Source organism: Heterodontus francisci, chromosome 8 (assembly GCF_036365525.1).
Source record: "Heterodontus francisci isolate sHetFra1 chromosome 8, sHetFra1.hap1, whole genome shotgun sequence".
Classification (NCBI taxonomy): Eukaryota; Metazoa; Chordata; class Chondrichthyes; order Heterodontiformes; family Heterodontidae; genus Heterodontus; species Heterodontus francisci.
Window position 1 is genome coordinate 108,684,713 of NC_090378.1, and position 25,071 is coordinate 108,709,783.

At 43.5% G+C, this 25,071-nt stretch overlaps 1 protein-coding gene across 10 annotated transcripts in view; it reads left to right on the forward strand.

The window, feature by feature from the left end:
- Nucleotides 1-25,071, forward strand: part of fam20b (FAM20B glycosaminoglycan xylosylkinase) — a 209,623-nt gene that overhangs the window by 145,186 nt on the left and 39,366 nt on the right. For all 10 annotated transcript variants that reach the window (XM_068037893.1, XM_068037900.1, XM_068037894.1 and 7 more), the window contains one exon: nt 14,342-14,428. In XM_068037893.1, the coding sequence (XP_067893994.1) occupies nt 14,342-14,428 (87 nt within the window). The remainder of the gene's footprint in view (nt 1-14,341; nt 14,429-25,071) is intronic.

The window sequence follows — 25,071 nt, forward strand, 5'->3', positions numbered from 1 at the left end:
GGCAACACTCGCCCTTGACCCACAATATGCCTCAGGTAGGTTACTTGAGCTTTAGCAAACTCACTCTTTGCATGATTTACCATGAGGTCAGCTGATTGTAACCTTCGGAAGAGGACTTCGAACTGGTCTAGGTGGACCCTCGGGTGCCACTGTACGCTAACGGATCATCTAGCTACACGACACAGTTGGGCAGGCCAGCCACTACCTGGTTCATCAGCCTTTGGAAGGTGGCTGGGGCATTTCTTAATCCAAAGGGCATCACCTGGCACTGGAATAAGTCAATAAAAGCAAAATACTGCGGATGCTGGAAATCTGAAATAAAAACAAGAAATGCTGGAACCATTCAGCAGGTCTGGCAGCATCTGTGGAAAGAGAAGCAGAGTTAACGTTTCGGGTCAGTGACCCGAATAAGTCAACTGGGGTGACACAAGCCGAGATCTCTTTAGCTCGGGGGGTTAAGGAAACCTGCCAGTACCCTTTTAACAAGTCTATTTTAGTTATGTCAGTGGTGTTTCCTACTCTATTAATATAGTCTTCCAGGTGGGGAATTATGTAGGAATCAGCTCTGGTCACTGCATTAATCTTTCTGTAATCAATGCAGAGCCTTGTTGAGTCATTGGTTTTGGGCACCAGCACAACTGGGGAACTTAAACTGCTCTGACTGGGCTCAATAAGCTTGTACTCTAGCGTATACTGAATCGCCTCCTGAACTTGGGTGAGTTTCCTGGGACCTAGGCAATAGAGGTTTTGATTTATCGAAGGGGTCTCTCCTACGTCTACATAGCGTAGGGTTAGGATTGTGCAACCTGCTTTGTCCTTGCAAATCCCTTTAAATGCTGTGAGCAGCCTTGTTAGGTCTCGTCTGTCTTCTGCATTTAAATAGGACAGTACCGTGTCTAATTCCCCTAACATATCAGTGTTAGTTAACGGGCGGGTAGGGGATTCAATTTGGGAATCCTCCAGGTCTCCCTCTAACTCGTCCTCACTGTCCCTTTCGCCCTCCTCGTTCCTGACTGTCTGAAAGATCTGTGCTTGCTTGTCGCCTTCCCGGCTGTGATCCCCTTTTAACGTAATGATGTGGCACAGCCTTTGCTTTTTCCTATGATCTGGGGTGTCAATTATATAATTTACCTGGCTAATTCACTTTACTACTCTGTACGGGCCGCTGAACCGGGCTTTCAATGGTTCTCCCTCTATTGGTAATAGTGCTAACACATGGGCCGGAATTTTACACCACCCCAGCGAGCCGGATGGTGGCGGTGTGGGGGGACGGGGGTGGGTGGCATAAAATAGAGTGGGAGGCTCCAGGAGGCCTTCCCCACCTATTCCCACCTCCGCCCCACTTTGGGTGGGATGGGGGGCGGAAAACAGGCCACCCGCCCCAGGCCATTCAAGGCCCTTAAGTGGCAGTTTAATGAGGCAGGACATCCTCCCTCAAGCAGGTTAAAGCCTGGGGATCTGTAAGATATGGGATGGATCCCCAGGCTAGGCAGAAGAAGGTTCACCACTGAATCTCTCCGGCGGTGGCCAGTTCCCGTCCACCCAATGTAAAACCCAGCCCATGGTCTCTGGGCTGAAATGTTCTGGCCTTGGCATGTTTATCCGCCTACCTTTTTATAGTTGTCGGGGAAGTGTTTTGGTATTCCTGAGCCATCGCACAGGCTCTTGTGTGTTGTTCTCGGAACATGGAGATGTAGTTTAACAGAGAAGATTCGTTCCTGGGTCCCAAAAACCTCTCCTTGATCAGTTTTAGAGGACCTCTTACCTCCTGTCCACAAACTAATTCAGAGGGACTAAAACCAGTGGACTCATTGGGTGAGTCTCTGGTAGCAAACAGAAGAAGTACCAGTCGTGGTGGTACTCATAGCAGTATGCCCTGATCATTGTCTTTAGGGTCTGGTGGTACCATTCCGAAGCCCTTTGTGTTTGTGGGTGGTAGGCTGAGACTTTAGCTGGGTTATGCCTAGATTACCCATGACCTTTTGACAAATACCGCACAATAAATTTGTGCCCTGATCTGACTGGATCTCAACAGGCAATCCACATCGGGTAAAGAATCAGTTTAGAACAAAGAACAGTACAGCACAGGAACAGACCATTTGGCCCTCCAAGCCTGCGCCGATCTTGATGCCTGTCTAAACTAAAACCTTCTGCACTTCCGGGGACCGTATCCCTCTATTTCCATCCTATTCATGTATTTGTCAAGATGCCTCTTAAACGTCGCTATCGTACCTGCTTCCACCACCTCCCCCGGTAGCAGGTTCCAGGCACTCACCATCCTCTGTGTAAAGAACTTGCCTCGCACATCCCCTCTAAACTTTGCCCCTTGCACCTTAAACCTATATCCCCTAGTAACTGACTCTTCCACCCTGGGAAAAAGCTTCTGACAATCCACTCTGTCCATGCCACTCATAACTTTGTAAACCTCTATCATGTCACCCCTTCACCTCCGTCGTTCCAATGAAAACAATCCAAGTTTATCCAACCTCTCCTCATAGCTAATGCCCTCCAGACCAGGCAACATCCTGGTAAACCTCTTCTGTACCCTCTCCAAAGCCTCCTCATCCTTCTGGTAGCCCCTCTACCACTACCTTGGCAGAGATAGTTCTTAGAGGGATAGCCTCTGGAAATTGGCTAGCCACATCCATAATGGTGAGAAGATCGTGGTAGCATCTTTTATTTTCGGCAGGGGTCCCACACAATCTACCAGCACTCTGCTGATCAGTTCCCCAAAAGCCAGTATGGGAATTAGGGGTACAGGTTTAATTGCAGGTTGAGGCTTCCACATAACCTGGTGCGTGTGGCAAGTCTTACGGAACTCCACTACATCCTCTTGGAGTTGTGGTCAGTGCAAATGCTGCCTGATGCAGGCTTGGGTTTTTCTGATACCGACAAGTCCAGTCATTGGAATCTCGTGGGCTATTCTCAATATTTCTCTACGGTACCTCGGCGGCACCACTACCTGGTGAACCAATGTCCACTCTTCGTCTGCAGGTCTGTGAGGACTTCATCAGCACCTCGTCCTTTAAATAGTAGCACTGTGGAACTCCCTCTGCTTCAGTTTGGGCAGTCTGTGCTAATTCTTTTCACCCTGCGTCAGCTTGCTGCGCCTCGAACAAGGAAGATCTATTTAACCCATTGTTACGACCCGGTGAGAAAGGTGTCTAAGGGTTCCCTCTCAGCCTTCACCTGATCTTACCGTAACAGGGTTTTATTTTAAATACACCATTTTTTTTAGCTCCCCCTTGGTGAATCCTTGTTCACTGTTTTCCAATTGTAAGGCAAAGAAACCAGCACAAACAGGTTTTCTTAGGTTGAAAGAAGAAAGGTTGAAATTTATTAAACTTAAACTCTAATTTGGTTAATGCCTACAGATACACAACGCGCCCATGCTAGCATGTAGACGCGATACACAGATGCAGATAGAGACGGAACACAGCAGAAGAAATAAAGTGGAAAAGTTTGAGGCAATCTCTGAAGAGGGTTTTTGTTATGGATCTTCGAGCTCACTGTAGAGTCCTTGATTGTAGGTAGATTTTGCTTTTCGTTGGGGCCCAGTATTATTGTTAAACCTTATTCGCTGTAAAAGACTTTTCTCTCTTGGGATTCATGTGTCTTCAGTGGATTTGGGCTTCCGTGAGAAAGAGGTGGGAGCAGACAGGAGAGGCTGTGGCGAGCCAGCCAGGAGAGCTCTTTTCAGTCAGGGGCAAACAGACACTCTGAGTTCAAACTGTTTGTACAATTCAGAAAAAAACAGGGTGCCAAGCAGGCTAGTCACGTGACCAGCTGGTCTGACCACATCTGTTTGTGCATTTTCTGGTCTTAGCCAACCTGGAATGTCTCCTCTTACACACAATACCTGTTGCTCAAAATCCATTGTGGGTTAAATTCAATAAGGGAAGTAACCCCTTTGTCTCCACAGCACTGTCTGTTGATATACAAATGTCTTTCCAGCCAGAACAAGTCCTTTCTTCACTTCAACAGTTTTCAAATGACAAAATTAATATGCCTCATTCTTGGCAGGTGGGGGTCGAGCATGACATCCATCCTTTGGGTCCGCTAACTTCCCAAAGAAGTTTTCAGATAACCAGACAGTATGGTCATCTATCTGCAGTGCCAGTTCACACTGCTGTGACGGAGCTTGTTTGTTCATGGACCAGGTCACCATACAGTCAGGAAAAATGCCAGGGACCTTTTCCTGTAAATGTCTGTCTCCCTGACCTCTTCCCTCTCTCTAAAAGCACTGGGGAAGCTACCACCTTCGCCCCTGCCAGATCATTTCCCAGGAGCAGGTCATTCTGTCCACAGGTAAACTATGGACAATCCCCACTATTACTGGTCCTGAAACAAGGTCGCATTCCAGGTGCACCCGATATGAAGGTATGGGCATATACTTTCCTCCGATACTGTTTACTAACACTCTAGCATTCAGTACACACTCCGGGGTGAAAGTCAACTCAGTTACTAAGATTCTAGAGTTTGGTAAGACAAACTTTAATGGAACGAGATAGAGACTGACAACAGCAAACTGGGCACAACTGTTATCGGATAAAACTACAGATGGACAGCGGTAGGTGTCCAAAGAAGAATTTAACTCCATACAAGACCAATATATACCCCGAAGGGGAAAGAGCTCTACTTAAGAAATAAAACAGCCATGATTGACAAAAGAAGTGAGCGATAACATAATAGTAAAGGAAAGAGCTTGTATAAATGCAAAGAATGTAATTTCAGGGGAGTGACAGAAATGTAATGAACAGGAAGACAAAAAAAAGTAAAAGCTGCAAGAAGAGATAACAAAATGAAACTTTCAAGGGTAATGAAGATTAACACAAAAAGTTGTTACAATTAGAATAGGGTAGTGGGTCCTATAAAAACAGCTGTGGGTAATATGCAAATGAAAATAAGGAAATGACAGACTTGTTGAATACTTTGGGCCGGATTTAACGCAGGAGGCGGGGCTCCCAGCACTGGGCTGAAAAGACGGGGGTAACCTCGCCTCTGAATTTTTTCTGACCCCCGGAGTGATCCTCCTGTCTTTTGGGGTCAAAGTTTAAGGAGGCAGGATCCCCATCCCTTTAAACACTCAATCAGAAGGCCGGCAGCGCAACAGTATCGGCAGTGCCATCAGGAACTTTGGCCACTGCCAGTACTGCAGAGGCCTCGGACCCAGGCCCAGCGTTGGAACCCCGGACCTGAGGAAGGTGAGGCAGAGTTGCTGGGTTATCTGCTGAGGGAGGGATGAGTATTTGGTCCAGGGGGTTCCCAGAAGGGTGCAGTGGTTCCCAAGGAGGTCGTCCATAGGCCACAAATTGCCCACGAAGGAGGTCTTCCCCCCTCCACTCCCAAGCCCACAGGGAGGGTGTCTGTGTGGCAGATCCCCCGACTGCACCCCCGCCCCCCCCCCCCCCCCCCCCGCGCTAAGATCCCAGCAGTGATGGGAAGAGGCCCTTAATTGGCAGTCAGTAGGCCACTTAAGGACCTCATTTGGGCTTTGGGTGGGAAGGCTGACTTCGGCCTATCCCACCCATGGGAGGATTAGGCCCGTCCATCCTGGCGTTGGGTTCTGTGGCGGTTGCTGCCGCTCCGATTCTCTGGCCCCCACCCCCACTCCCCGCCACGGAACCCGACGGCGGGCTGGGAACAAAATCCAGCTCTTTGTGTCAGTCTTCACGGTGGGGGAAGAGGATAATATAGCTGACGTTTCAGGGAAATCACTAATGAATCAAGGACCGGAACTCACTAAAATTAATGCCAGCAAGAAAACAGTATTGTGGGAAAAAATAATGCAGGAATGGCTAACAAATTTCCAGGGCCTTATAGTTTCCACCCCAGGGTTTTGAAGGAAGTCAGTTAGGAAATTGCAGACATTTGAGCTAACATCAAGGGTCAAAGCTATCTGGAGTCAGGATTGGCCCTTTAGATTGGAAAATTGCAAATATAACTTCATTATTTAAGAAACCAGAGAGAGAGAAGCAAGGAAATTATAGACGTTAGTCGAATATCTGTTGTGGGAAAGTTATTGGAATCTATAATTAAGGACAGCGTGACTGAGCACGTCAACATATTTGAGCTGATAGGAGTGAGCCAACATGAATTTGTAAAGGGTAGGTGATGTCTTACGAACCTAATTAAATTTTTTGAGAAGTAACTAAATTAGTAGACAGGGGAATGTCAATGGATGTAGTTTATGTGGACTTCCAGACAGCATAGGATAAAATTCTACATACGAGACTTGGTTAAAATTAAAGCGCATGGAATTGAAGGCAAATTATCGACCTGTTTAGGGGATTGTTAGGTGCTAGAAGACAAAGTAGGGACAATGAGTATGTACTCGAACTGGAAGGAAGTGACAAATGGTGTCCCACAAGGATCTGTGCTGTGATCTTCACTATTCACTATATATTTATGATTTGGGTAACACAACAGGGAGCTGTATATTCACATTTGCCAAGGACACAAAAATTGGTGGTATAGTAACAAATGTAGATGGAGCATAAAATTACAGAGATGTTGATAGATTAAGTGAGTGTCTGAAACTGTGACAGATGGAATTCAATGCAGATAAATGTGAAGTTATCCATTTTGGACCAAGAAAGGATAAATCAGAGTATATAAATGGTGAAAAGCTAGAAACAGTGGAGGTACATGTACACAGATCATTGAAATGTAATGTCCAGGTACAAAAAATAAGCCAAAAGGCTAATAGAATGTTAGCCTTCACAACTAGAGGGCTAGAATATAAAGGGAAGAAAGTTTTGCTGTAGTTGTATAAAGCCCTGTTTTATTCACATCTGAAATACAGTGCATGGTTTCGGGCACCACCTCTTAGAAAGGATAGAGAGGGTACAGAGGAGATATACAAGGATGTTGCCTGGACTGGAAAAATACAACTGTGAGAAAAGAGTTGATAGGCTTGCATAGTGTACAAAATCATGAGAGGTATAGACAGGTTGGATAGCAAGAAGCTTTTTCCCAGAGTGGGGGATTCAATTACTAGGGGTCACGAGTTCAAAGTGAGAGGGGAAAAGTTTAGGGGGGATATGCGTGGACAGTTCTTTACGCAGAGGGTGGTGGGTGCCTGGAACGCGTTGCCAGCAGAGGTGGTAGACGCGGGCACGATAGCGTCTTTTAAGATGTATCTAGACAGATACATGAATGGGCAGGAAGTAAAGAGATACAGACCCTTAGAAAATAGGCGTCATGTTTAGATAGAGGATCTGGATCGGCGCAGGCTTGGAGGGCCGAAGGGCCTGTTCCTGTGCTGTAATTTTCTTTGTTCTTTGCTCTCCTTGGAACAGAGAAGGCTGAGGGGAGATTTGATTGAGATGTACAAAATTGTAAGGGGCCTGGTTCGAGTGGATGGGAAGGGCCTATTTACCTTAGCAGAGTTCAGTGACTCCGGGGCATAGATTTAAAGTGATTGGTAGAAAGATTAGAGGGGAGATGAGGAAAGGCTTTTTCACCGAGAGGGTAGTGGGGATCTGGACCTCACTGCCAGCAAGGGCAGTAGAGGCAGAAACCCTCATCTCATTCAAAGGTGCCTGGATGTGCATCTCAAGTGCCGTAACCTGCAGGGCTAAGGACCAAATGCTGGAAAGAGGCTGGCTGATTTTTGGGCCAGCACAGATATGATGGGCCATGGCCTCTTTCCGAGCCGTAAACTTTCATTGATTCTATGATATATTTAGGTTATGAGGATAGATGGCATAAATTAGGATTGTATTCTTTGGATTTTAGGAGGTTAGGAGGTAAATTGATGGGAGGTTTTTAACGCTTTTTAAAGGAATTGATGAGGTTAATGGAAACTTTTCTGGTGGTGGTGAAATCTAAGACAAGGGGAAATAAGAAACAGTAGATGCTCGCTTGGTTATTTATTTATTTTTATTTAGAGATACAGCACTGAAACAGGCCCTTCGGCCCACCGAGTCTGTGCCAACAATCAACCACCTATTTATACTAATCTTACACTAATCCCATATTCCTACCACATCCCCACCTTCCCTATATTCCCCTACCACCTACCTATACTAGGGGCAATTTATAATGGCCAATTTACCTATCAACCTGCAAGTCTTTGGCTGTGGGAGGAAACCGGAGCACCTGGCAAAAACCCACGCGGTCACAGGGAGAACTTGGAAACTCCGCATAGGCAGTACCCAGAATTGAACCTGGGTTGCTGGAGCTGTGAGGCTGCAGTGCTAACCACTGCACCACTGTGCCAATTGGTTGTTTTTCTAGATGAGGGTATGAAAGGATATAGAGTCAAGGCTGGTAAGGTAGAGTTAAGACACAGATCAGCCTTGATTTCATTGAATGGCCAAACAGGCTCAAGGATCTGAAAGGCCTTCTCCTGTTTCTGTGTTCCTATCAAAACCTTGCTCTTTTCAATGTTTTTATGTCAACTGTACCAGATTGTTACATGATACAGGATGATTATGGTGAGAGTGTTAACATTTTTTTGACATTTTATCTTGGAATTGAGTGTTGGTAATTGATAGCATGAGTACATTATTTAAAAAATTTCAACATTTTGCTTTGGACATCTAAGAAATTCCTTATGTTCTAACTGTGGTTTCTGATTTGACAGCAGTCCGAGGAATAAGAGAAATGTTAATTGAATGTCTGATTACTTTGAACAATTCTTTTACTACAGACCTATTGGTTTTCAGACGCTAGGGAATTTGAAGTATTTATAATTTGACTGACAGCAGCTTTGCCTTTGGTAGCCTAGTTTCATGAACATTGTCTTTTTTTTCTTTGGAAAGCAAGCTGCAGTTCTAGTATGTGAATTTTCTTTCCCTTTTATTAAATACTTTTCCATTATTTTGTGCTGAACTGGATTGAGTAAGCTTGATTATTCTTTGATAAATCTGTGAATAGGTTTATTAATATTTATATTAGATGTGTGTACAAAACTTGTCTAATATTTTGAAACAAAAACAAGAAATGCTGGAATCACTCAGCAGGTCTGGCAGCATCTGTGGAAAGAGAAGCAGAGTTAACGTTTCGGGTCAGTGACCCTTCTTCGGAATATTTTGAATGTTGCATCCAAAAATGATGCAACTCTTTTCAGTCCCCTAGCTTTTCAAAAACCGTGTGTTCTTGAATCAGTTAAAAATAAAGCTGCTTCGGTCCTTTAACCAGATTAATAAAGTTCTGTAGTAAGTGTATTGACAACTATGGCTTGGTTGCTTGAAAGCTTAAATTTTGCACTCGAAACAAGTTATTATATTGATTCTGTTCGCTGCGTGCTTAGAGATCCTGCTGTGTATATGCACAACTAATAACCTCAACACATGGTATGGCAACAGAGCCACAATAAACTGTTATGAATGATCAAATTTGACCATTGGGGCTTCAGAAAAACTGAGGGCCAGCAGAGAGGTACATATTTTAAAGGCTACATTCAAAGCAATTGGAATACTTTTTGCAAACTGATTGAATTTGAATAAAAAGAAATCAATAGCAGATAAATACAGTATGCATATTGTAGCCACAATGCACTGCTGATGGCAATATTGAGTCTAAGGGGATGATTGACTAAACTGCTGTATCCTGGATGATGTCGTTGGTTTCGCTTTGGACAGTGAGTTGGTAATATAGACAGTGCTTAAAAGAAAAGACAGTTGGAGAAAACTTGCAAAGGGAGCAAAACCCCAACTCAGTCTGTTCCAGCTCTTTGAAATGCCTGCCAGTTTTCCATTTCTTTAAGAAGCCCGAAGAAGCAAGTGTCAGAAACTGCCTGAAACCCCAGTTGCTGTATTTTCCTGGAAAGCCTGCCCAAACTGATCTTCAGTGTTGCCAGACAAAAACTGTTCTAGGAAGATCCCAGTGACTGCCGTCCATGTGTACTTGGGATGCCAAACCAAAACATATCTTTTATTTTTTTCTTCAAGAGTTAGCAAGTACCTGGCCAAAGTATTCTTTTGGGGTTTTTTTGTAATTGAGCTCTAAGAGTAAATATATGGGCTGGATTTTACAGCCCCCCCCTCGGACATCAGGGGTCGTAGCGGTGCGAGGTCCGGAAAATGTCTCCGGAGGAGGCCCGCTACGGTCATCAACGCTGGGGAAGCCCGGCCCGATATTGCCAGCGGCGGCAAGGCCTCATGACAGGGCCCCCCCACAGCTGCTTGGCGACTGGAGGCCAATCTAAATATTTAAATTTCTTAAAATAAGTGAGTTAAATACTTACTCGCCCCATCATCCATCCCGCTCCAATATTGTAGCCGGTGGATGGCACTCCTGCGCCTTCAGATTTCTGTTCAGAGATCCAATGCGGGACACTGGTGGGGAGGGGGGAGCAGCTAAGTATTTCAGTGTGGGGGGGAGTGGGGTCAAACTAATATGATTGGTGGAGGGGTTAATGGGAAGGGTTAAAGATAAAAGTTTGTGAACACTGGCGGGGAGAAAGGTCAGGTAAACAAGGTAAGTAATTTGACGTGGGGCAGACAGGGCACGGAATGAAGTGTATGTTTATTGGTGGGGTAGGAAAGGGGCGAGAAACATTCATTACATTTTTTCAATAAAGTTTAATCCGATTTTTCTTTTAATATTTAAATTGTCATCTAGGGCTCAAAGCCCTTTAAAAATGGCATTGGCATCTGCACAGTGGCGCTGGTCGACGTTGCCAGGGACGGAATGGCCGCCCACTTCATGTCGTTGGATGCGCCAGACACTGAGAAGACAGAAAGCCACCATAGATCAGTGAAGTTGGGGGATCTGGACTTAATACAGGATATGAACAAACAGAGTTTTGAGCAAGAAACAACAAGGCTCTTCAACTACTTCGATTGAAGAATTCTCACTGAAACATGCAGAGTCTATACCAGGGAGTACTAAGGATATATAAAGTAAATGATGTACAAGAAGCAAAATAAAGATTGGGAAATACAGCTGGGATTTGGGCGGTGCAGTGGTTAGCACCGCAGCCTCACAGCTCCAGGGACCCAGGTTCAATTCTGGGTCCTGCCTGTGCGGAGTTTGCAAGTTCTCCCTGTGACCGTGTGGGTTTTCGCTGGGTGCTCCGGTTTCCTCCCACAGCCAAAGACTTGCAGGTTGTTAAGTAAGTTGGCCATTATAAATTGCCCCTAGTATAGGTAGGTGGTAGGGAATATGGAATTACTGCAGGGTTAGTATAAATGGGTGGTTGTTGGCCGGCACAGACTCGGTGGGCTGAAGGGCCTGTTTCAGTGCTGTAGCTCTAAATAAAAAAAATTAAAAATTAAGAGAGAGATAGACAAAGTAAAAACAAACTATTTTAATTTTGATTTAAAAAAATAATCTCCAACACTAAATTTCCTCTGAGGGAATGACACTCCACACTTGTAAAATTACATTTCCAGGGCCAGAGAAGTTGTTCAGCGGTAATTATCACTTATCACACTGTTTGAAAACTCACACACTCCTGAACATGCCAGCCCTACTTTTCAGTCATTGCTAGTGTGGAACTAGTGAGTAAGTACCTGGCTCAGATCTGAGGAGGCCTGTGCACACTGATTTTTTTTTTTCTTTTGAACTGCACAAAATTTCAAATTTGATTTTTTCACTTACCATGTTGGAATTGCAAAATCTCAGAAGTATAGAGTCTTGGAGAAAGATATTGAAAGATAGGTTTGGGTAAGTGGGTTGTTTGGGAGAAGTGAGTTTTTTTGCCTCACTTCACTGGAAGGTTTCTAATACTTTTAAGCTAATAATGTGTGGCAGTATTTGTGCTTTTTTGTTGTAATTATATACAAGAGCTGTTCAACAATTTAAATGATTTGCACATGTCCTATTTACCCACAGATTTAGTTACACTCGCAATAGATTTTTTTGAAATACTTTGAGGTAATTAATCTATACTTGTATGAGAAGGGCCAGTAAATATTGTTCCATGACATTAGCCAAAGGCATCCGTGGAACACGGTACTTGGTTAGTATTGGGGACATTGGCCAAGGACATTCCCAAAGCACGTTCTGTTTGTTAGCCTTAATGTCATTCTGTTTGATTTCAAACTGACTGCAAGTCAAGATTATGGTGACTGGAGGAAACATGGTTTATAATCACTTTGAAATAAAATTAAACACATGGGTGTTAGTCGAAGGGCGTGAACAAGCTGCAGAAGATTCCCTTTATCACACAGAATATGGATCATCTACAGAGTTCTATGAAAAAGCTTTTCAAAGAAGTTTGTTTTTAAAGCAGATTAAATCTATCAAAAGGAATTTAGGGAAATATAAGGCTAGATCCTTAATGAACAAATTAGCGATATCTGGAATTACCTTCCTGATTAATCACTTGAATGTGATAGACATTTATTCTTTTCAGTACCAAAATAGTAAGCCTAGTTGTAATGAACAATGTATTTTTGGTATATTCATTCAGTATTATAGAAAGTCCAAATGGAGTGGTTTTCCGTCAGGAAAATATTTGGCAGTCATTTTGCAGTAAACCACTGTAGCAATGAGACCATCTGTTGTTACAAATTTTTTTATTTATTTATTTAGAGATACAGCACTGAAACAGGCCCTTCGGCCCACCGGTTCTGTGCCGACCATCAACCACCCATTTATACTAATCCTACGCTAATCCCATATTCCCTACCACATCCCCACCTGTCCCAATATTCCCTTACCACCTACCTATACTAGGGGCAATTTATAATGGCCAATTTACCTATCAACCTGCAAGTCTTTTGGCATGTGGGAGGAAACCGGAGCACCCGGAGGAAACCCACGCAGACACAGGGAGAACTTGCAAACTCCAGACAGGCAGTACCCAGAATTGAATCCGGGTCGCTGGAGCTGTGAGGCTGCGGTGCTAACCACTGCGCCACTGTGCCGCCACAAAATGCATATAAAACTTGCCAGGTGCAAACTTAAGAATGTTGGAACAGATTAATATTAATTTGATAGAAATGCTGTACTCTTAAGATGTCCATTAAAGTTGCCTTTCATACACGACAGTCTACTGTAGAGATTCTTACTACTATGATAATGTAACATGATAGCATCTAATGTGAAGGATAGAAGATGTTGCAGTGATAACTGACTGCTTTGCTGTGAGTGAAAGTAAGAACTTACATTTATATAATGCATTTCATGTCCTCAGGATATCCCCAAGTACTTTAAAGACAATTATTTGTTTTTTCTTGAGAAATTATTGCTGTCATGTGGAAGGCAAACGTAACAGCTAATTTGCAACAGCTAGGACCCACTAAAAACAATGAGATAAATAATCTGTTTTGGCGGCGTTGGTTGAGAGATGAATATTGGCCAGGACTTTGTGAAAAATCCCTAATTCTCTTTGAATAGATCTGGGGACTGTTGGGTGCATCAGCTTCACAGTCTGAAATTCCTTTCTATAAATTCCTGTACCTCTGCACCATCATCTCCTCCTTTATGATGCTCCTTAAGACACCTATTTGACCAAGCTTTTGGTCACCCTTTCTAATCTTCCTCCTTTTGACAGCATCCATTTTGGCTTACAACTCCGTGGAACACCTTGCAATACTTTTCTATGTTTAAAGGCCATACATAAATATATATTTTTTTACATCCACCCGAACAGGCGGCAGCAACAGAAACAAGGCAGAAGGAACATTGGTCTAATTCATCAACTTCATGATGTCACCTCCAACAATACAGTTCTCTCTCAGCATTGAAGTATAAGTGGAATGGGGCTGAAGCCACAATTTTCAGACTTGGAGTTGGAAATACTGTACCTAATGCAATCTGACCAAAAAGCAGGTGCTCTTTTCTAGATCTTTTCCCAGTGGAGGGAGGAAGTGAGGTCGATGACTTTTGGGAGTTGATGTCATCTTTTATGGATGGATTTGGTACAGTACCTCCTTGTGCTGGATGAGTAGATTTCATAACTGTAGGCACCAGGGGTTTTTACTGGGGTGGCCCTTCATTCATTAATAGAACCATAAAAATATAATGTACAGAAGGTGACGATTTACCAAGTTCTCCCTCCTGCAACTCACTCACTGAATCTTTGAATGGATGTATCTGTCCTGATGCTTGGCACTGTAGGAATGAGTGTGCAAGTCTACTTGATACAGAATTGACATTGGGTGATTCTTTGGCATGTTGACGATTGACTCATATTGTATTTTATAGTGCTGGCAGTCAGCCACCCTTTGAAAATGCATACAAGCAAAACATTTACTTGAGTGCTGCATTTTTGTTGACATAGTGAAGATCATCTTCTGTTGGGAGGAATCATTTTAAGGCGATATTTTTAAGCTGTCGTTCCACGGGATGCATTTTAAAACTGCTAATATCTATCTTCCATAGTATAAAAATCTGTTATAGTTTAATTCTTGTTTAATTATTCCTTTTGCTTTTGTTTTAGGTACAGCAGGGGTTACGTGGTGGAAGGGGAGCCATATGCTGGTTATGACAGACACAACGCTGAAGTATCTGCTTTTCATCTGGATCGGTACTGTACATATAGCATGTTTTTGGTACAAGGGTAGTAGAAAAATTGAGAAATGTGCCAGCATTCTGCTGAAATCAATATTCAGATTGAAAACTGTTCAGCTTCATTTTTTCCTCAACCAGTGGAATACGAATTACAGTCAGGCCAGTTAGCACATTTTTGTACATATGTTTTCATAGTCTGTGCTCTCATCCCCCTAGGCTGCAATAGTGTAACTCAACATTGAGCAGCAGGAAATGTTAATTACCATGCTGTTGATACTGTATTGGTAGTGTAAATATTAATAAAGGAAAACACTGGCCAGAACTTTACACCCGCCCCCCGGTATTGAGGGGGGGGGGAGGTGGTGGTGGTGTTGCAAAATTGAGCGGGAGGCAGGGGGTGCTGTTCCCAATTCCTTCCCGCCCCCGCTGCAGTTTTATGAGGGGCAGCAGCAGCGAGAAATGGCCTGCCTGCCTGCCAATTAACTGCCACTTAAGGGCCTCCTCGCACCACTGCTGGTATTTTGCCAGCGGCGGGCAGGCTGCTGAGGTACCCCAGGAGGCCGCCAAGTAAAACCTGGCAGCCTCCTTGTGGGCTGGGGAGGGGGCCTCCTGATCGGACACCCTGCGCCCCATGGCCCAACTGCCCGCACAACACAGGGTACCACCACCCCCTCACCCCCCCACCCCCACCCCAAACCGGGCCTCCCGCCCAACATAAAATTCCGGCAACTGCTTCTGTTACATATTAAACAAGACTAAAATTCCCTAATTATTCAGGAATTTAATGCTAAATTTAGATGTATTGTTCCCCCTCTGAAAAATTGCTTTCATATGTGAAGAAGGACAAGGATTCTGAAAATTCACAACAAATCAGTCAATATGTGAAAAGAAAAAATATTGTGAGGACCTTTTGATAGAACTAGATAAAAGGAATATCAAGAGAGTGTCTTCAGACACAACATAAAAATAGAAAATGGTAGGAAAACGAAAACAGATACCGTCTGGCAGGAACATCTAGAACAGGGGGTTATAGTCTCAGGATATGGAGTCAGCCATTTAGGCCTGAGATGAGGAAACAGTTCTTCACTCAGAGAGTTGTGATTCTTTGGAATTTTCTACCCGAGAGGGCTGTAGATGCTTACATGTTGAGTATATTCAAGACGAGATTGATAGATCTTTGGACTCTAAGGGAATCGAGAGACATGGGGTAAATGGCAGGAAAGTGGTATAAAAATAGATTAGCTATGACCTAGTTGAATGGTGGAGCAGGCTTGAGGGGCAGTATGGCTTACTGCTCCGATTTCTTATGTTCTTGTACATTACTATTGCTAATGGTGTTTTTGGCCCTGGACAATGGTGTGGACAGAAGTGAAGGGACATGCATTTCATTGCTACAACAGTGGGAAATTATCTGAGAAACAGAATTCAGAAGTGGAGGTGATAGTACAGTGAATGAGTGTGTCATAGAGACAACGGTCATTTCTCAAAGAATTCTTACACTCTTATTGAAGCTGATATTTGGGCCTAAATTTGTTAATTAACTAAACCGGGCGCAATTCGGGAGGCATGCCAGGATTTACTGGCCCTATTACCAAACTACGTTTTTCCATAGGCCACGTCATAATTTCGGTGAACTGCGGGTGCCAATTGGAAACCCTCATTCGGCTGACCAAGAATTTTTCTTTTCTGACCACAACTGAGCCCCACAGGTAAGGGTGAGAGTGGGGTTGAGAGTAGAAAGGAGCTTATTTGTGGATCCCAAAGGAATGCTGCTGTTCCATCTGACTCTCAAAGAAAAAATTGTTTTGGGACCTTTTTTTTGAGCTCTTCCTCTTCTCTTACCCCACAATCAATTTTTTTCCGTCAGACTCTCTGTGCCACTCAAAGGGTCCAGTTTTAACTCTGTGTAAATGGGTGAGTTTTGAATGAATTAAAGTCTCGCCCAAAGTCCTTTCCTTCAGCTGAACATCCAGAAGACTGAAACAGTGGTTTTCAGTTCTTACCACAAATTGTTCTCTTGACGTTTGGAAGCTGACCCCATGCTTGTGGATGATGCCACTGAGGGGCAACTTACAGATGAAGAAAAAGCAGCCATCAAGTATAGATTCTAATGGATTTTCTAATGTAACATTATCGGGGAGGGAAGAGAAGCCAATGCTAGAATTGTGCTGGCTGTGTCTCGATGGGTAGTAGTAGAACCGTACAAGCGAAGTCCCACAGAAGTCCCTGGAAAATAGGATAAACACTGGAGGAGAACAGTATGGTCAAGCATGTTAAATGCTAAATAAAAATTGAGGAGGGTCAGGATCAGCAATTTGAACAGGGTGTTTCTGGAGAGATAGGAAAAGATCCTGCTTTTTTTTTCTTTTGGAGAGCAAAATGTTCCCTCCTTTACAGACTGTATCTTTTTAAAAAATAACAAATCTTTACTCAAATTTGTTGACCCAGATTCTTACAAGGCCTGAGACTAGTTTGGCAGAAGGGCAGGCATGAAGGATAATGATGGTACAGCAAGGAAACCTCAGCAGGTGCAGTGTCACTGAATGGAGAGCTTTCTTCAGAGTTTGTGATGCAGAGGCATTCCACTGAAAGCTTTTTCAAGAGCTCTGAAGTTGGAAGGATGAAGCAATAATATCAGTCACAAAGATGCCAGACTATCTATCGTTTGAATCAAATTTTACTTGCTCATGATTTGAATATAATCCTACTGCCAATTTTCTCCACTACTCTCCTGAGACCATCAACTCTTATTCCTGCAATCATAGAATTATATAGCATAGAAGGCCATTCAGCCTATGCCTGCTGTTTGAACGTGCTGCCCAACAAGTCCCATTTTGCTGCTCTTTGCTCATAGCCCTCCAAATTTCAGTCATCCAACTCCCGTTTGAAAGTTAGTATTGGTTTTTACAAAAAGTACAATTGTCTTTTCTCCTGTTTTCTCTGTCTTGCTGTTTGTTGCCATGCTTTGTCTTGCCGAGTGTTGCTTTGTCTTCCTATTTGTTTCTTATGGTCTGCTTCGCTTTTAAGGTTTTTGAAACATGAACGAATGTGTCACTAAAAGGCTTGTTTTTCAGGTGTGTGCTGGTGCTGAGCCATACTCGGTCAAAGCACATAAAGGAAATTTGTTACTAAAGGATGCAAATTCATAGGGAGCATACCAGTGATTTCGCAATATGCACTCTTGTTGGATTAGCTTCCATGCCAGAAGTGCACATTCGAAAAATCAGCCTTTAAGCATTTTGGATTTTAGTGTGTAGTGAGGGAATTCTGGAGCAACTGCTTTCAAATTGCAAAAAAGAGCAAACTGCGCATTAGAGTTGGCTAGGTTGATAGCTGTTTTGGCCAGGTGGTAAGGGGTGTGGGTGGTTCCCACTGTTCACCTCCCAACTGCCCACAGCCAGTTTTTTGTTGCTAGAGTTATAACCCCTTGTGTTTTGTCGAATAAACAGAAGTGTCAGGTGTTCTTGTAGCTTTAAAACAGAAGATTACCATCAAGCAATATTCATTCCCGAAATGGTCCCAACTGCACCCACACACACAATCAATTGCACACATGCACACAAGAATAGGTAGATAGAGAGGAAAAGGGTAAGTGGTTTGAAGTGAGGTAGGTATTTGGGGTTTACAGTAAACCTGTTGAATCCTTTCGGAGAACAATTTCTCTTTTAAAGTTGCAGGCCTGCGTTGTTTGTACGTTTTTCTGGTGGTTGAGACTTCAGTCTGGAGGCGGTGATCACTTTCCGTTTTCTGCTGTAACAAGTTGAAAAGTAGAATTCACAGTAAGGCTCCTTCTTTGGCTTTTGTTGGATCTCTCAGTTCTCGCCTGGGCAGGGTTTTATCTTGATCTGATTCCCTCTGTCCAGATAGCTACTTTTTAAGGTAAAACTCTCTCGCATGTTGCCTCTGTTGGGAGATGCAGAGCCCCCTTCCTGTGGTGACCAACAATAGACCAGGAAGTGGCCATTTCACATCTTCTTTGTTTCAGAAGAACCCATTGAATTCAAAATGTCTGTTGATGGGTTCGGGATGGGCATAATTGACATCTCTTAGTTATTCTTACATTACAACAGTGAACACACTTTAAAAGTTCTTAATGGCTGTAACGAGTTTTGGGACGTGCTTAGGTTGTGAAAGGCACTATATAGATACAATTCTTTCTTTCCTCCCTCCCTCCCTCCCATTGTTCGTACAGTGTCAATGGTTGGGCTGTCCTACACTGTATTTCTGCAGTCCAGTGTTTGAATAAGCCATTGAATAATTTCACAAATTGCCTGCTGTAGATAGTTTCACATAAAGCAAACTGTCACAGTAATTCATCCTTTCTAATATAACAGCAACAGAAATCAAGTGTGTAAAGTATCATTTGAAATCTGTGATGGGAGTTGCTGGATTTGCTATATTATGCCATACTCCTGCCATGCTGCTTGTTTATGCTCAACCAAGAACAACAGAGAGGTCATAATTCCAATGAAATGGAAAAGTGAAATGACCGCCCTAGGAACAGCTGACAGTCTTGAGAAAAGTCAGGGATGTAGCCTAATAAAATTGCACATCTGCTTCAGTGTGTTGTAACCTGATATAGTGCTGATTTATAAATTTTTTTGTTGTTTAAATAAACCAGTCACTTGTTAAAGTTTTATTACATAAAATATATTGAAAGCTTTTTTGTTTCATTTGGATTTGAATTTTACAATATCATGAAAGGAATCTAATGTCAAGTAGGTATTGTAGTTGGGCAGTTCTGAGCAAGGTCTACATATCTTATGATTTAATTGTACCATCCCATTATGTCAGATGTGTTCTGTGCATTGCTAGCAATTATTGGTAGGATTTTGATGTGCATGAACTAAAGTTCATTTGAGTTTATGAAAAATGTTTGGCAGGATAATGTGTATATTTTTTGAATATGAGCGATTAGTAGATGAGAAAAAGATAGAGGTGTATTCAGCAACCAGGCACTTAGTTTGCATTCAAAGTCAGAACAGTCTGGCATGTATTTCTTCTTCTTCTTCTTTGGCCTCCTTGTCTCAGGAGACAATGGGTAAGCGCCTAGAAGTGGTCAGTGGTTTGTGGAGCAGCGCCTGGAGTGGCTATAAAGGCCAATTCTAGAGTGACAGACTCTTCCACAGGCATTGCTGATAAAATTGGTTGTCGGGGCTGTTACACAGTTGGCTCTCTCCTTGCGCATCTGTCTTTTTTCCTGCCAACAGCTAAGTCTCTTCGACCCGCTGCTCTTTAGCCCCACCTTTATGGCTTTCCGCCAGCTCTGGCGATCGCTGGCAACTGACTCCCACGACTTGTGATCAGTGTCACAGGACTTCATGTCGCGTTTGCAGACGTCTTTAAAGCGGAGACATGGACGGCCGGTGGGTCTGATACCAGTGACGAGCTCGCTGTACAATGTGTCTTTGGAGATCCTGCCGTCTTCCATGCGGCTCACATGGCCAAGCCATCTCAAGCGCCGCTGGCTCAGTAGGGTGTATATGCTGGGAATGTTGGCTGCCTCGAGAACTTCTGCGTTGGAGATATGGTCCTGCCACATGATGCCAAGGATTCTCTGGAGGCAGCAAAGATGGAATGAATTGAGATGTCGCTCTTGGCTGATATACGTTGTCCAGGCCTCGCTGCCGTAGGGCAAGGTACTGAGGACACAGGCTTGATACGCTCGGACTTTTGTGTTCCGTGTCAGTGCGCCATTTTCCCACACTCTCTTGGCCAGTCTGGACATAGCAGCGGACGCCTTTCCCATGCGCTTGTTGATTTTTGCATCGAGAGACATGTTACTGGTGATAGTTGAGCCTAGGTAGGTGAACTCTTGAACCACTTCCAGAGCGTGGTCGCTGATATTGATGGATGGAGCATTTCTGACGTCCTGTCCCATGATGTCCGTTTTCTTGAGGCTGACGGTTAGGCCAAATTCGTTGCAGGCAGCCACAATCCTGTCGATGAGTCTCTGCAGACACTCTTCTGTGTGGGATGTTAATGCAGCATCGTCAGCAAAGAGGAGTTCCCTGATGACATGCTGTTCTCCCTTCGCCAGCTACAGGAGAAATGATGTGGACAACAGATGCCCCTCTATGTTGCTTTCATAGATCTCACTAAAGCCTTTGACCTCGTCAGCAGACGTGGTCTCTTCAGACTACTAGCAAAGATCGGATGTCCACCAAGGCTACTAAATATTATCACCTCATTCCATGACAATATGAAAGGCACAATTCAGCATAGCGATGCCTAATCAGACCCCTTTCTTATCCTGAGTGGCGTGAAACAGGGCTGTGCTCTCGCACCTACACTGTTTGGGATCATCTTCTCCCTGCTGCTGTCACATGCGTTCATGTCATCAGAAGAAGGAATTTTCCTCCACACAAGATCAGATGGCAGGTTGTTCAACCTTGCCCGTCTAAGAGCGAAGACCAAAGTGCGGAAGGTCCTCATCAGGTAACTCCTCTTTGCTGACGATGCTGCATTAACATCCCACACAGAAGAGTGTCTGCATGTATTTAGATGTTTTCATTCTATTCATTTCCTGTACAGAACCTGCACTATATCTGCACTATACACTGTATCTGCATTACGGTATACAGTTTGAAGTACTGTACTAGTTGGCACAGTAGAATAATTAGATATTAAGGTTTTCAGTTATGGCACTAAGGTTTTCAGTCATGGCACTGCAGCATGTTGATAGTCCAAATGCTGTTCTGTTGATTCTAACTTATACTGTAATAGCATTGCTCTTGGCTTGGTGTTCATTTAAATTGTCTTTAGCTTCAGTAAAAATCCATTGTTCATTTATGTCCTCAGTACCTTGCTCTACGGCAGCGAGGCCTGGACAACGTATGCCAGCCAAGAGCGACGTCTCAATTCATTCCATCTTCGCTGCCTTCGGAGAATACTTGGCATCAGGTGGCAGGACTATATCTCCAACACAGAAGTCCTTGAAGCGGCCAACACCCCCAGCTTATACACACTACTGAGTCAGCGGCGCTTGAGATGGCTTGGCCATGTGAGCCGCATGGAAGATGGCAGGATCCCCAAAGACACATTGTACAGCGAGCTCGCCACTGGTATCAGACCCACCGGCCGTCCATGTCTCCGTTATAAAGACGTCTGCAAACGCGACATGAAATCGTGTGACATTGATCACAAGTCGTGGGAGTCAGTTGCCAGCATTCGCCAGAGCTGGCGGGCAGCCATAAAGACAGGGCTAAATTGTGGCGAGTCGAAGAGACTTAGTAGTTGGCAGGAAAAAAGACAGAGGCGCAAGGGGAGAGCCAACTGTGCAACAGCCCCAACAAACAAATTTCTCTGCAGCACCTGTGGAAGAGCCTGTCACTCCAGAATTGGCCTTTATAGCCACTCCAGGCGCTGCTTCACAAACCACTGACCACCTCCAGGCGCGTATCCATTGTCTCTCGAGATAAGGAGGCCCAAAAGAAAAAGAATTTATGAATATACAAGTATGCTTGGCAGTAGTGAGAAAAGCAAATCAGATATTGGGATGTATTGGAAGGTTAATAGTGAGCCGAAATAGTGAGGTAATCCTTTATAGATCGTTGGTGTAACCTGTAAAGTTCTGTTTGCCATGGTGCAAAAAGGATATTGGAGCTATTGAAAGACATAGAAAAGAGCAACCAGAATGTTTGAGAGATTGGATTATAAGGAACGATTATGTAAATTGGGCTGGAAAATGGAAGTTGAGAGGAGATATGATTGCTTCTGTTAGGATTCTAAAGGGACGAGAAAATCATAGACCATGATGACCTAGTTCACAGTGTCCAGAACAGGAGAACCAGTGGACATGCTTGACTGGAAGAGGAGTAAATTTCAAACTACTGTGTGGAAATAATATTTCAGTAAGCATGTGGTCATTCTGAGGAATGGATTCGTTAGGGGGCTGGTGAAAGCAGCTAGTATTGATTCATTCAAATGCAGATTAGATGGATTTCTTTCAGAAAATAACTTTTTGCAATACTTATGTGAATAAATTGAGAGATGCTGCAAATGCGCAGTAAAATGCGGAAGTTCAGAAGTTTCTCTCTGATTTGCCCTGCTCATCCAGAAGCTTCACTAAACCAGTACCTTGCTGATAGATTTGCATTGAAACACTTGTAACGGCATGAAGTTCTGGTACTTACCAAGTAGATACTCATGAAAAAGTCTGGGTTTGGGTGTAAGTGAATTTTTAACAGCATGCTAAGTCTTAATTACTGTCAAACAACATCTCCCGAACTGAAAATTAACTATTATTAGTGTGGAGTCTCATTCCTACAGATTTTAATTATTGGAGATTATAGAAATTTTTTGTACTTTTTTTCGTTGTCATTTATCTCTCTTTTAGTCCCATCTTTCCCTCTCTATTTCAGATTCAGTACATGATGTCACTTTGATTTAAGTATTCGAATTTACACTTTCTAGTTTGGACTCTGTAGGCTGAATGGGAGCGGTGGCAGGCGAAAAAATGGCGACCCACAATCACATGGCGGGGGGCGGGTTCTGTGACGCCGGCAACAGCGTCAGCTGTCTCTGTGCAGGAGCTGGCACTATTTTTGCTGTCCCCCCCCCCACTACACTGTACATAAATGTGTGATCCATTCCCCCCAATACACAGAAAATAAATGATAGCCCCGTTTGCTCCCCACAAAACACTTAAATTGAATAGTTAACCTCTTTCCCCCCCCGTCCCCAACTGCACAAAGTGCTGAGGTCGCTCCTTCCCCTGTCCCCCTCATTACACTAAAAATCCTTAATTCCTCCTTTCCGCACCTCGGTGGCGCCATCTTTCCCTGGACAGGAAAGTGAAGGCACTTAAGTGTCAGTCGTGGCACGGAGAATCGCAGCTAGCTGGTAAGATCGCGGGGAATGACATGTTAATTTAGTCATGTCCTTTATTTAAATATTTAAAATCAGGTCCTATCGCCAAGCAGGAAGATGGGGCCCGGCAATCACAGCATCGGGCTCCATGGCAGGCCCCTGCCGCTGTGATCTTCCGGCTCCCCCTTGCCATGGAGCCTGATGTCAGGAGCTCAACAAAATCCATCCCTGTGTATCTCAGCGAGGATTGTTCAATCTGGTGTAAGAGACAATTGCATAGGGATGAGGGGAGAGCTGGCTAAGGTTGATTGTATAAATAGATTAAAAGGTGTGGCAGCAAATAAACTATGGGAAATGTTTAAAGAAATCATTCAAGATTTTCAACAAAAATATGTTACATTAAAAAACAAAAATTCAGTGAGAAAGATCCATCTGTGGCTTACTAGGGAAGTTGAGGATAGTATTAAATTAAAAGAAGAAGCTTATAATGTTATGAAGAATAGTAGTAAGCCTGAGGATTGGGAGAGTTTTAGAAACCAGCAAAGGGTGACCAAAAAGTTCATAAAAATGTAAAAAAAATAGAATATGAGAATAAACTAGCCAGGAATATTAAATACAAATTATGAGAGCTTTTACAAGTATATAGAGAGGAGAGTAGCTAAAGAGGCAGGGACAGGAGAAATGATCAGGGGGAATGAGGAAATGGCGAGGGGTTGAACAAATATTTTGTGTCTGTCTTTACAGTAGAATGCACAAATGACATACCAGAAATAGTGGGTAACTAAGGGGCTGATAAGTTTGAGAAACTTAAAATAGTAAAGATCAGCAAAGGAAATATACTAGAGAAACTTAAGGGACTTAAAGCCGACAAATCGCCAGGACCTAATGGCCTACATCCTAGGGTTCTAAAAGAGGTAGCTGCAGAGATAGTGGATCCGCTGATTATGATTTTTCAAAATTCCCTAGATTTTAGAACAATCCCAGCGGATTGGAAGTTAGCAAATGTAACACCGCTATTCAAGAAAGGTGGGAGTGGGAGAAAAGAGGAAACTACAGGCCAGTTAGCCTGACATCAGTCGTCGGGAAAATGCTGGAATCTATTATTAAGGAAGTCGAAAGAATGCACTTTGTCACGACTGAGGCAGGAGGAGTGCACTGTTTATTCTTGTCCCACCTCTCTAAATTTTCTCACTTATCGATCAATCATATACTCTGTTTTTCCAGAGTAGAACATACTAACCAAGTTTCTTTAATGAACAACAAAATTATCAGTTTATTATAAAACAAATCTTAACTAGTAATGAAGTAAAGCATAAACACACAGATTGAAATTTTAAAGTTCCAACATTAAAATTTAAAGTTTCCTTTTTTTTTAAGAATTAGAATATTACAGCGCAGTACAGGCCCTTCGGCCCTCGATGTTCCGCCGATCATCTGACCTACACTATTCCATTTACATCCATATGTCTATCCAATGACCACTTAAATGCCCTTAAAGTTGGCGAGTCTACTACTGTTGCAGGCAGGGCGTTCCACGCCCCTACTACTCTCTGCGTAAAGAAACTACCTCTGACATCTGTCCTATATCTTTCACCCCTCAACTTAAAGCTATGTCCCCTCGTGTTTGCCATCCTCATCCGAGGAAAAAGACTCTCACTATCCACCCTATCTAACCCTCTGATTATCTTGTATGTCTCTATTAAGTCACCTCTCCTCCTCCTTCTCTCTAACGAAAACAACCCCAAGTCCCTCAGCCTTTCCTCGTAAGACCTTCCTTCCATACCAGGCAACATCCTAGTAAATCTCCTCTGCACCCTTTCCAAAGCTTCGACATCCTTCCTATAATGC